The sequence below is a fragment of the Hemicordylus capensis genome, chromosome 1 (genome assembly GCF_027244095.1).
Source record: "Hemicordylus capensis ecotype Gifberg chromosome 1, rHemCap1.1.pri, whole genome shotgun sequence".
NCBI classification, from domain to species: domain Eukaryota; kingdom Metazoa; phylum Chordata; class Lepidosauria; order Squamata; family Cordylidae; genus Hemicordylus; species Hemicordylus capensis.
Genome location: NC_069657.1, coordinates 169,426,297 through 169,439,234, shown reverse-complemented (window position 1 = coordinate 169,439,234; position 12,938 = coordinate 169,426,297). Strand labels below are relative to the sequence as shown.

The 12,938-nt window shown below is 45.2% G+C and overlaps 1 protein-coding gene across 4 annotated transcripts in view; it reads right to left on the bottom strand.

Annotated features, from left to right (window-relative positions):
* MGAT5 (alpha-1,6-mannosylglycoprotein 6-beta-N-acetylglucosaminyltransferase) overlaps positions 1 to 12,938 on the bottom strand; it is a 209,587-nt gene that overhangs the window by 23,429 nt on the left and 173,220 nt on the right. For all 4 annotated transcript variants that reach the window (XM_053253618.1, XM_053253628.1, XM_053253608.1 and 1 more), the window contains one exon: positions 337 to 486. In XM_053253618.1, coding sequence (XP_053109593.1) covers positions 337 to 486 — 150 coding nt within the window. The remainder of the gene's footprint in view (positions 1 to 336; positions 487 to 12,938) is intronic.

Genomic DNA, 12,938 nt, shown 5'->3' with positions numbered 1-12,938 from the left:
GAGTGCAATGGGTCCAAACTGTGCCTGGAAGAAACCTAATTTCTTTATTGTATTGGAGAATACCTCAGTTTGCTCACCCCAGTTCTGAACTGAACTGGAGTGATGGCCACGTTCACCCATCACTAAACAAACTGAATTTCATCTTTGGAATATGTTTAGAAACATACGGATAAAGCTGGGCTTTTCAAAACATTTTGACAACATGGACAAATCACCACAGTTGTATGCAGTGAAAAAGGAAAGAAAAAGGAAACTTTTTGAGCAGGCAGGTTAGATGGGGGCTGTTCCAAAGCATCAACCATTGTGTGTCAAACACTCACACTAAGAGGTACCTACCTTTGTCTCTCTCAGAAGGAACTGTAAATCACGTCCACTGAGGATGCCATGATTTTTTACATAGCTTGGCATATGGACTGTACTTGTCCCATGGACAGTTCCATGGACTTCTGTGTAAGTATGAATGATGTCCAAATAAGACTTCTTATCCTAGGAAGAACACACACACACACACGTCAGCCAAAATGAGTCTTCACATAAAGCAATTACTTCTCCCACAGCTGTTATTAAACCAAAGGTTATTCAAATTCATGACTTCAAAGATTAAGAAGAGGTTTATGAATGATATGAAAACACAAATTTGTGGTTAACGGACAAAGCAGTCAGCCTATCTGGACTCCCAAATGAGAGCCAATAGTAAGATTGCCAATAGTTTTCCCTGAAAGCAAAATCAAACATCAAGATAAAGAATTGTGTTGTCATGAACAATAATTAATTCACCTGTCTGCAAGGAAAACTGGTTCTTAAAAACAACTTTTTAGGGGGAAAGAAGTGTATGCTAGGAGCCAGTTTCATACAGAACAAAACAGACTGGAGACATTATTGTCTTCATTCTCTGCAGCATCAAGATTAAAGGATACTTGTTATGCTAAATTTTGGGTCCCCGCAAATCTGACAGACATGACATTATCCCTGTGCTGATTCTCCCATGCAAAAATATTCCCCTGTCTGTCTCTTTCTCTCTCATTTTATCTCCCCATCCTCATGCACATACAAGAAAGCAGCAAGATCCCTCCATGGGGTCCAGCCCATGACATCTGTAACAGCAGGCTACATATTGGTATTTCACATTTCACTATGGAGTGATCTGCATTCTGCAAATTGGAAAGGGAACAAGGCTTAAGTCCTTCATTCTGCTCGTATGCTAGGACTTGGAACAAAGTGGAAAACTGTATATATTCTGCATGTAATGTATTTTAAGCCTAGTTTCCAGTAGGCATAAGATCACCAGCATTCCGTGTGTGTGTGTGTGTGTGTGTGTGTGTGTGTGCGCGCGCGTGCGCGCATGCATGTGTGTCCCACTATGAACATAGGAATATAGGTAGCTGCCATGTACTGAGTCAGACCACTGGTCTATCTAGCTCAGTATTGTCTTCACAGACTGGCAGTGGCTTCTCCAAGGTTGCAGGCAGGAATCTCTCTCAGCCCTATCTTGGAGAAGCCAGGGAGGGAACTTGGAATCTAGAAGCTCTTTCCAGAGTGGCTCCATCCCCTGAGGGGAATATCTTACAGTGCTCACACTACTAGTCTCCCATTCATATGCAACCAGGGTAGACCCTGCTTAGCTAAGGGGACAAGTCATGCTTGCAACCACAAGACCAGCTCTCCTCTCCTGAGAACTTTGCAATGCCTGCACCAATATGAACCAAATGGTGTGGTTTACGATGATGTCATACATCCTGATTCAAGATGGTGGATGCATGAACATTTGTGATGCAAGTGGGCTAACTTGTGGATGACCTAACCAATTTGAATCAAATTTGCTACAGGTATAGGGACATGTAGGGACAGCTCAAGGGTGTCATTTGTAATAATGCCATCCACCCCGATTCAAGATTGCAGACACGTGAATGCTTGAGATGCAAGTGGGCTAACTTGTGAACTGCCTAACTGATTTGCACCAAATTTAGTCCAGTTGTAGGACTAATGAAAGAAAAGTAGGCAGATTATTTCTTACTAGAACTTTTTTTTTAAATGGACCAGCCTTCTTGTTCTCTAGAACTAATTGAAAAGGAGGACTTCAAAGCATTCAGTATAAAGTAGCCTTTGGAACATATTGCATGAATGCTGCTTTTCAAATGCGTAGATCAGTAAACCTCAAAGTCTGGTCATAGTCAAGCACTAAATGCCCCCTTTGTCTCCAGTGCTGTCAGAACAGTATGAGTTTGCATTCTGCATTCCTCAGTTCCATCACATGAAATTGGTACACATTCCCTGTTTGTGTCAAAGTTGGTTAGAAGCCAAGCAAAAATATTCATGTAAAGGTTACAGGAGACTAGGAAAAGTCTTCCTGCTTGGAAGGCTGCAACAATCCAACTCATCCTGAAAATTTTGATGTATTTAAATTGCAAGTATGGTAGCTACTCCAATATTTTTACTTTTCAGGGGGAGCACAAGATAGCAGCTTTTATGGGCTCAAGAGATTATGGTGATTTGGCTTTCCTAACCTACCCAACCACAGGTTATTTTTGGCCTTCCTAACCACAGCAGCTGGGCTAGGACAGATATAGTATGTTCTGTGCATCTAGTACTACTACGAATAGTACTACTATGCTGTCTTGAAAGCAAAAATAGCTGTAGCAAGTCCGAATTACAGTTTGGTCAAGGCACCATCACCATGATGGTGATGAAGAAAGGGCATATTTTCCGATGGTTGTGCAAAAATATGTAGATACAGGAGAACTTCTGGGAACCGAATCCCTGCGATCCCGTTGTCCCAATGCCTCTGTATTCACGGTTTCTATATCCCTGGTAGCAGCGGAGAATGGTTCTTCATATATGCTGGGGTTCCATTCTCCACTGCTACCAGGAATATGGAAACCGCAAACACAGAGGCATTGGGATCCTGGGGGTAAGGTTCCCGGAGGTAGGGGAAATGGTCAAAATAAAAAGAAAATGGCCCTAAAAATGCAGGGGGGAGTGGCCTACTGTGATCCGCAGGTCCCCAGCAGCACAGCAATGCCCCCAATAGTAGAAAATCGGCTGAAAATCACAAGATTTTCTCTGGTCCCCCCCACCATGGGAACCATTTTGAGGCTAGCAATCCCAAAATGGCGGCCAGAAATGACCTCCGAGGTCATTTCTGGTCACCCCCAACCCATGGACACATGAAATTTAACCCCTTAGTTGCTGTTCCCCCCACGTATATCAAGGTTAGGTGCCAATTCCCCGACTGCAGGTACGCAAAACCATGGATATGGAGTCTGTGAATACAGCGGTTCACCTGTATACACACACACACACACACACACCCCGCCCCACATTAGAAACATAAGGCATTGGCATGCATTTTTATGATCTGAAAGAATGGTCTCTTCTTCAATATGTTGCTATACTCTCTCTCTCTCTCTCTCTCAACAACTAACATATTTGTATACCGACCAAAACTTAAGTCTCTGCGCGGCTTAAAATAAAATAATACAAATAAAAAGCTTAAAACATCAAAAGAATTAACAACTTGTTCTACTTTCCTTTCACTGTCTCTACAACTGGATCAATTTTTTTCAAATAGAGGTCCACAAGTTAGATCTCATGCACCTCAAATGTTCATGCATCTGCCATCTTGGATCGGGGTAGATGACATCATTACAAACTACACCATTGAGATGTCCCTGTGTGTCACTCACTATAACTGTACCAAATTTGGTTCAAATCACTTAGACAGTCCTCAAGTTAGTGCACTTGTGCCTCAAAAGTTCACATCTCCACCTTCTTGGATCGGGCTAGATGACATCATCACAAACTACACCATTGCGCCATCCCTATGTGTCCACACATCTGTAGCAAATTTGGTTCAAATTGATTAGACTCAGGGGTGTAGCAAGGGGAGGCAGTCGTCTTGGGGCCCCACTGCCTCGAGGGCCCCCCCAGAGGCACATCACATGACTCCCCACCCGCCCATATTGCACCCCCTATGAATTATGTTGCATCACTTGGAGATCGGCAGGAGCAGAGAGTAAAAAAACTAGATTCAATGTGAGCTAGATATTCACCGTATTCATAATGGGGATGTGAGTGTGAGTGCATGATATATTGTGAAGTGTTTGTGTGTGTATATCAGCGAGGGGCCCATTTTAAAATCTTGTCTCTGGGCCCACCCCAACCTTGCTACACCCCTGATTAGACTGTCCACAAGTTAGTGCACATGCGCCTCAAAAGTTTACGTGTCCACCATCTTGAACTGGGTTGGATGACATCGTCACAATCTATGCCGTTGAGGTGTCAAATCAGTTAAGCAGTTCACAAATTAGCCCACTTGCGCCTCCAAAGTTTACACGTCTGTCATCTTGGATTGTGACATCATCACAAACTACACCATTGAGGTGTCTCTATGTGTCCCTACAACTATACCCGATTTGGTTCATATTGGTCCTGGCGTTGCTAAGTTGATAGTGGGGGACACACAAACACAGACACACACACGGACACACACAAAGAATGTCAGGTGATCTCATAAGCCTCCTGGAAAGTAGGCTAAAAATGGTACTGAATTTTAAAATTTAAAGTTTTGTTGAAGAGTTTAAAAAGTACATCATTGTCTTTTAATTAGAACATTAAATTCAGTTAAGCCTGATGACTTCATTTTTCTCAGTACAGTATAGGTGCACTCATAATAGCCCATATTGTCTACCTTTTGGAATTTAACAATGCCTATAAGTTATGCTTACGAGTCTTAAAAGGGAAGCTAGGCAATGTGATAAAGCATACCTCTGATAATGTAGCCTATGACTTGGGAACAATTAAAAAAGATCACCTTGACTCTTATCTGATGAGGCCATGCAGCATTTGTTATAAAACTCAGATTATATATGCTGTAAATATCAAGGTTGAAGAGTATAAAGGTTGAAGAGTATAAAGGCTGAAGAGTATCATACTTCGGACACATTATGTGAAGATACAGCTCCCTTGAGAAATCCATATTGCTGGGGAAAGTGGAAGAGAAGAAGAGGACGACCAGCAGCAAGGTTTACAACAGCAATGAATGCACCACTGAGAGACCTTAAAGGCCAAGTTGAAGACAGATCATCCTAGAGAGAATCTATGTGGTCGCTAAGAGTCGACACCCACTTGACGGCACTTAATCAATCAAATATAAAGGTTTACTGAAATTCTCAAAATTAAGAAAGTTACCTCTTTTTCTAGCTACCTAGTGTACAATGTGTTTTCTTCCTAGTCACCTCTTTAAAAAAAGGAAAAGGAAAACCAGATATGCCAAATACACAGCAAATGCTCACAAACTCTCACACATGTTTGAAGGACTGCAGTCTTTCATCTCCACTAGGGTAAAGGGAAAGATAGCAACAGGTTTAGCGGCACTCGGGCTGCTGGCCTTTAGAAGGCAGAAAATGCTGCTCGGCATCCAGTCACCAGGAAGGTGTATCTAAAATAAACTCCTGCAGGTGATCTGGAAGGGGTCACTTGAGCCTCTGAGCTTTAAGAGGCTAGAAGCTTTATATCGCCATCATTTAGCACAGTGGCTCAAGATCTAGGCAGGGCTCCTTCCAGCAGTCCCTGAGGTGAGCTACAGAATGCTGTACAGCAACTTGCTTAAGTTGATGCTAGGTGTGCCTTACAAGTTTAACATATTAAATGGCTGCCTCTTCGCTATCACAGTCCTGGGAAAGGCACTAAAATGAAATACCGAGAATTGTACTTTGGCTCCAATATGCATATTTTAACTGTTAATTCTTTCAAGGACAAATTGTTTCATTAAATTTTCAGTTTTAACCGTGGGAGGGTAGCATGGATAAATGCAACAAACAGCTGAAGTTATTATTTTAGTAAGATTGAAAATTTCAAGTTTCAAAATTACTACCCATATATTTTAGCACATATACACAAAGGAAGTGGTGCACTGGTCAAAGTGGCTGTTCAGTTTGTTCACCAACAGCTGCATTCAGATACTCCTTCAATTAAACCAGGATGGAGAGAGGAAGAATCATGGGTATGAATGGCCCATCCTCTCTATATCCCCTGTTCGTGCAGCTCAATACATCACTGCCTGATCTAATCAGAACTGAATTAACAAATGAAGACTCCAAACCAAGAACAAATCACTGAATGAAATTAGGGTCGAGAGGGCCTGCGCAATCAGAGTTTGCTGGTCTGAATAGACCAGAAAGTAATTTTAAGCCATTTACACAAGCAGAGGATGGAGTGCTCAAGCCCATGGTTCATCCTCCAAGTCATGATGTGGAGGATCATCTGAACACAGCCAATATGTGTTCATAGATGAACAATGGTCATAAATAACTGATTTGTTTTATGAAACATTAACCAAAAAAAATTGAGAGCCATCTAGCTCATTTCGCTCAAGCGACCACATAGATTCTCTCCAGGATGATCTGTCTTCAACTTGGCCTTTAAGGTCTCTCACTGGTGCATTCATTGCTGTTGTAATCGAGTCCATCCACCTTGCTGCTGGTCGTCCTCTTCTTCTCTCCCACTTTCCCCAGCAATATGGATTTCTCAAGGGAACTGTATCTTTGCATAATGTGTCCGAAGTATGATACTCTTCACACTCCAAAGCTTAAAATGCACTCAATCAGAGGTTTTACATTGATAGGGTTAAAATAAATAAATAAATTACTAGCTGAACCCGCAAAGAGCATCTGTGCGGCAGTACACTCTCCCCACCTTCCTCTCCCATCCTCTGCCCCCTTCTGCCCCAGTCTCCGCTCCCTCCGCCCATTCTGCCCCAGTCTCCTCTCCTCCTCCTCCCCGATCCCTTGTGCCCCAGTCTCCTCTCCCCCACCAACCTCTGCCCTGTCTCCTCTCCCCCCCGCCCCTTCTGCCACAGTCTCCTCTGCTTTCTCACCACGGCCGCCACCATTATTTATCTCCCACTCGCCCACTCAGCCACCATTATTTCTCACCCACCCTTTCCTCTCCCCCCCCATCCCTTTCTGCCCCAGTCTCTTCTCCCCCCACCCACTTCTGCCGCAGTCTCCTCGGCCTCCCGCCTTCTGGCCCACTCTCCCCTGCTTTCTCACCGCTGAAATTATTTATCTCCTGCCCGCGCCGCTCAGCCACCATTATTTCTCGTCCATTCGTTCCCTCCCCTACCCCCTTCTGCCCCAGTCTCTACACCACCACCCCTTCTGCCCCAGTCTCCTCTCTCCCCGCCCCTTCTGTCCCAGTCTCCACTCCCCCCACTCCTGCCCCAATCTCCTCTCTCCCCCGCCTCCTTCTGCCCTAGTCTCCTCTGCTTTCTCTCCACCGCCACCATTATTTATCTCCTGCCCACCTGCTCAGCAACCATTATTTGTTACCCACCCGTTCCATCTCCCCCCTTCTGCCCAGGCTCCTCTCCCCCCACCTTCAGGTGCATTTTCCTTTGCTTTCTCGCCGCTGCTGCCATTATTTATTTCCTGCTCACGCCATTCAGTCTCCTCTCTCCCCCACCCCTTCTGCCCCAGTCTCCTCTGCTTTCTCACCGACACCATCATTTATCTCCCACCTGCTTAGCCACCACTATTTCTCACCCGCCTGCTCCTCTCCCCGCCCCCTTCTGCCCCAGTTCCTTGGCCCCCTGGTCCATTCTCCTCTGCTTTCTCGCCGCTGCCATTATTTATCTCCCACCTGCGACACTCAGTCTCCTCTCCCCCGCCCCTTCTGCCCCAGTCTCCTCTCTCCCCTGCCCCCTTCTGCCCCAGTCTTCTCTCTCCCCCAATTCCTTCTGCCCCAGTCTCCTCTGCTTTCTTGCCGCTGCCATTATTTGTCTCCCACCAGCCTGCTCGGCCACCATTATTTCTCGCCCGCCCGCTCCTCTCACCTGCCCTCTTCTGCCCCAGTCAGCTTGGCCCCCTGCCTTCTGGCCCATTCTCCTCTGCTTTCTCGCCACCATTATTTATCTCCCGCCTGCGCTGCTCAGTCTCCTCTCTCCCCCGCCCCTTCTGCCCCAGTCTCCTCTCCCCCGCCCCTTTCTTCCCCAGTTTCCTCTCCCCCGGTCTCCTCAGCATTCTTGCCGCTGCCATTATTTATCTCCTGCCCGGGCCGCTCAGTCTCCGCTCCCCCCCACCCCTTCTGCCCCAGTCTCCTCTCCCCCCCCTTCTGCCCTAGTCTCCTCTGCTTTCTCTCAGCCACCGCATTATTTATCTCCTGCCCACCCACTTGGCAACCATTATTTATCACCTACCCACTCCTCTCCCTCCACCCCCTTCTGCCCCAGTCTCCTCTCCCTCCATCCCCTTCTGCCCTAGTCTCCTCGTCCCCCTGCATTTTGGCCCATTCTCCTCTGCTTTCCCAATGCTGCCGCCACTGCCATTATTAATCTCCCACCCACGCCGCTCCCAAAACGGCCATACTTCCCATCGGGCAGTTTGAGGGCGAATGTCTGGTGTCTCATCGCATTCGATTCCATTCCCTCCCAAGGCAATGGGTCCGGTTTCCTCCTTTCTTCCTCCTGATTCCCCTTCAATTCTGCTTCTTCCTCCTCTCTTCCACCTGCCTCCCTAGCTGCAAGGCAATGGTTGGAACTCTTGCAGGATCTTGGCCATCCAGACGCATCCCCACGCACTTTCCTACTCAGTTGGCCATAAGATAATTAAATATATAGATAAGACTGAGTCAAATTAATGAGACAAATAACCTCTCTTGTGCTGGATAATTTGAAAAATGGTTACTGTTTCTTACATTGGTTCTGCCAAGAACATTACCTAAGAGATTAAGATTCAGCTCAGTATTTGTTTTCTGAAATGAAAATGTGACGCTAGCATTAGATATAATCTGTAATGTATGAACACTCTTTCGTAAAATGTATTTTTTAAAAAGTGAAGTGGGTGGGGGGCAAGACTGGGAAGAGAAATCTCTCAAGGAAGGTTGGTTTGAAAGAAAATGGCCTCATGGTGTTCTTGACACAGATCTGAATCAAGCAGGGCTAGCCTCCCTTTCTCAAGAGGCCTGAGGGATATCAAGGTAGGCTCCAGCCCTCCACTCCACAACAAAGAGCAGCAACGGATTAGTCCTTATTTCACAAGGAGAAGAGCAGCTGCTGCAGTCACTGCCTTAGTCATTTTTCTTGACAGCTACAATAAACTTGCCAGTTACAGAAGACAGTTTTGTTGATCATTGCACACACAACTGTTATTACTTTATGCCAATTATTTCCACCTACTTTTAAAAGCTTCTCTGTATAGACCTTTCACATCAAAGAAACTGGATGACAAAGCCTGATGTGAGTGCCCCCCCCCCGCCGCCCATGCAACGGTAACAGGAAGATATAACTCTAGGGGAGGTTGACATTTAAGAATGGGAGAGATTAGAATTTCACAAGTCTTCTTTGCGGTAATCAGCTGCAGAGTCACAACAGGATTGGAAGGCGGAGGGAAGAGGGAGATGCTTACTTTTATATGGAGATTAAAGGTAAAGGTCGAGAGGTGTGCGGGAAGTCCAGTTTCGTTTATTCTGTTTGTTATGAATGATAATAATATTATTGTTAAATCAATAAAAATTGAATTTGGAAAAAAAGAGATTAAAGGTAAAGGTAAAGTTGTGCTGTTGAGTCGGTGTCGACTCCTGGTGACCACAGGGCCCTGTGGTTGTCTTTGGTAGAGTACAGGAAGGGTTTACCATTGCCTCCTCCGACGCAGTCTGAGATGATGCCTTTCAGCATCTTCCTATATCGCTTCTGCCCAATATAGTACCAGCGGGGATTCGAACCGGCAACTTTCTGCTTGTTGAGATAACACTCCATAAATGCTTTGGGGAAATTTATCTAGTTGGCAGCCTATGATTAGCAAAAATGGGCATGATTTAAATATTATGCGGGTCACATCCGGAGGATAAGAATGGTGCTTAGGAATGAACTGCTAAACACCATGAAGCCAAAGTGCAGTAAAGGTCTATTGAGGGGAGGATTACCTTCTTCCCCACCCAAGGAGAGTTACCAGGTTGGTCAGTCTTGTGCTAAAGTTCTAGGATTCATGACTTGTTGCATGGCTTGTACACATTTTCAAAAGATTAAATATACTGAATGATTTCTTTTATAGAGTTTCTATCATTACAGTTATGTGAAAGAGATATTGCTGGAGGCCAAAACAGATAATTTGAAAAGGGAGCTACCACTGATATTCTCATCACCCCCCGCCCACACACACCAGGTTTCCTATTTACTCATGCACTTAAGGTATGAAAACCTACCTGAAGTAACTGCTTTTAGTGGTTTTACTGCATCTTTTAAAAATTATTATTTTGACTTCTGTAAGCCATTGTACTCTCTCTGGAAAACAAGCAGTGTATAAATTCTTGAGTAAAGTAAATAGGTGCAGCTCGGTAATTTTGGAGCCTGGACCGAAAGGCCTTTGGAGCCACCCCCTGCCACCACCACCCCAAACAAAAAATAATAATAATGACGATGCAATGCACTATTTCTTACACCAGAACATGCTCAGGGAAAGCTGGAAACATTTTTGATTTTTAGGAAAACAAATCTGAAGAAGATAGTTCCCACTGACCTGCACAGACATGCCATATTTTGCACTGAGAGTGCTGGCTCTTAAATCCTGGCCAATTACATGCCTTCTTGCTCATTCACAATAAACCCTCAGGTGTGGGCCAGAGTTCATTTGTAAAAAAAGACTGCACAACTCCCAATGGCATTCCTGACAATTCACAAACCAACTGAGACGCAATACGTGTCCCTTACTCCACAGTTCAAACAGACATCTGGATCACAAGCTAGCTTGGACATATTGTGCATTTGAAGGGGGGAAAGTTAAAACCACAACAAATTCCCCTTGCTTCACAGTTCTCATTCAGATATTCTGGAGTGCAAACCAACTTGAACATAGGGCATTTATTTTTTAAAAAATGGTTTGTTAATTTGGATGTTCAGTTAGCTCCACTTTCACTAGGTGCAAAGTACTCTGCGGACAGAGATAACTCTTTCTGCCAGTTTTACTGTATTTGGGGTGGAAATGATTACAAATCAACTAATTGACCGATCACTTCAAATTGAATATTCAGAACACTCTCACCCTGCCCTACACCTGTGCTCAAAATTAAAGCCCTATGCTGAGCCATTCCAGGAGATCTAAAGGATGGGGCAAAAGGGGGGAGCTTTACCCTCTTTTATGAAGGCAAAGGAGAGATTCCTGCATATGGGGGTAGAATGATGATCTAAGGGGGAGTTTCAGTTCCAGACATTTTTGCAATTCTCTGCCATGAAACAAGCGACTTATAGAATGTTTTTGATTTCTTTAATTAAAACAAAAAAGTAAAAATCAATCAATTACCCAATCCATTTCAAATTAAATACTCAGAGCCCTCCCAACCAGTGTTCTCTCTAACAGGGATTCTCAGATGTTGTTGACTGCAACTCCCAGAATCCTCAGGCAAAGGCCACTGAAGTTGGGGGTGCTGGGAGTTGTAGGCAACAACATCTGGTAAACCATGTTAGGAGGGAACAGTGCTCCCCACCTGCTCTACATCTGTACCCGATATCAAAGTCCTATGGCAAGGCATTCCATAAATATTCAAAGGGGGGAAGGATAATCACAAAAAGGAAGACACATACCTCCATTACTAGGTTTGAGGAGGAATCAGAGGCAGGCACAGGCTCGGCGTAGGAGGGCATTGTGCACAGACCAGAGGGCACTACCACTCTGCCTCCTTTCTTTTCTGCTGCCTCGCTGGAGAGCTCCAGGAAGCCTCTGGCAGAAAGGCCTCTGGAAGCTCCACCACCCGCTAAACAGCTGATAGTCGGGGGTGGGGGTGGAAGTTCTGGAAGGCTGCTGCCAGGAGGAGATCGGGCTGCAGCTTCCCTCGCCCTTCACAGTTGTGCTTGGGCTCACCGGCAGGCAGGCGGCCGTGCAGCAGATTTGGAGGCCCCAGGGGCATGGGGGACCGAACCCCCCAATACGATGGGCTGGCAAGCTGTCTTTTCTCACAGAGATAGAATCTGCTCAGATTCCTCTGTTAAATACCATAGACAAAAGCCACCTGGTTTGCCTAGGAGATCACAACTGGAGAGCTGCTGTCACTGCACTCTTTCAAGATCTGCCAGAGCAAGCAGAAGGAAAGGGAAATTTGCTTTTTGAGGCGGTTCAAGTTAGTTGTTACAAACCAAGCCATTGAAATATGAAAACACAAACAAGAAAATGCAGTGGGGAGTGGAAGAGATACAAGACTACCTTGCCCCATTGCAGACATTGGCTTTATTCTTGAAAAGCAAAACTGAATGTTTTTTGTAAACCAAAGCAGCAAGTAATGAGAAAACACGGAAATGAATACCTAATATATTACAGTTCAGATGGCAGCCACTAGCATGAGGCAGCAATCCGTAAAAAGCCGACCTTTATGAGAAATCTATTTGAAAACACAAAAATAAACTATTTGAAGAGAGAGACTGTGAAATCTAACTCAGTAAACTGTAATGAAATAAGGTATTAGGAGAAGCCTGACTGAATTGCTAGCACGGGGAGGGAGGGGAAGGGAATCATAGCCCAGTGATACAAGCAGGTCTAAGGTAATTGTGCCATTTGCACATATTTAAAATCATGTTTCTTATTTACACAATACTAGGCATCAGCTATTCACAAGCCACCCACACACTCACTGTGCGTTCTGACAAAATAAGCACCTTAGGTCCTGAAAGAGAAAAAGCCCCTTCTCACAAGCAGTGAGAAGGGCTCCAGAGGTGGGCTGTGAGGAAGGCGGGTTAAACCTACCTTCCCTGCAGACAATCTAGCTCGTGTTGCTGGGCGTGCTCCCCATGCGCCCAGACAATTCCCTGCATGCCTAGGCAGTAGGAAGCACTGGGGGCCAGGCTGTGCTGTCCTGACCCCCAGAAATACCATGATGCACTATGCAAGTGCACGATGAATCATGGGGATTCCCCGTCCCCTCCCCGCAGTCTGGGAGTGCTTGCTTCCTTAACCTTG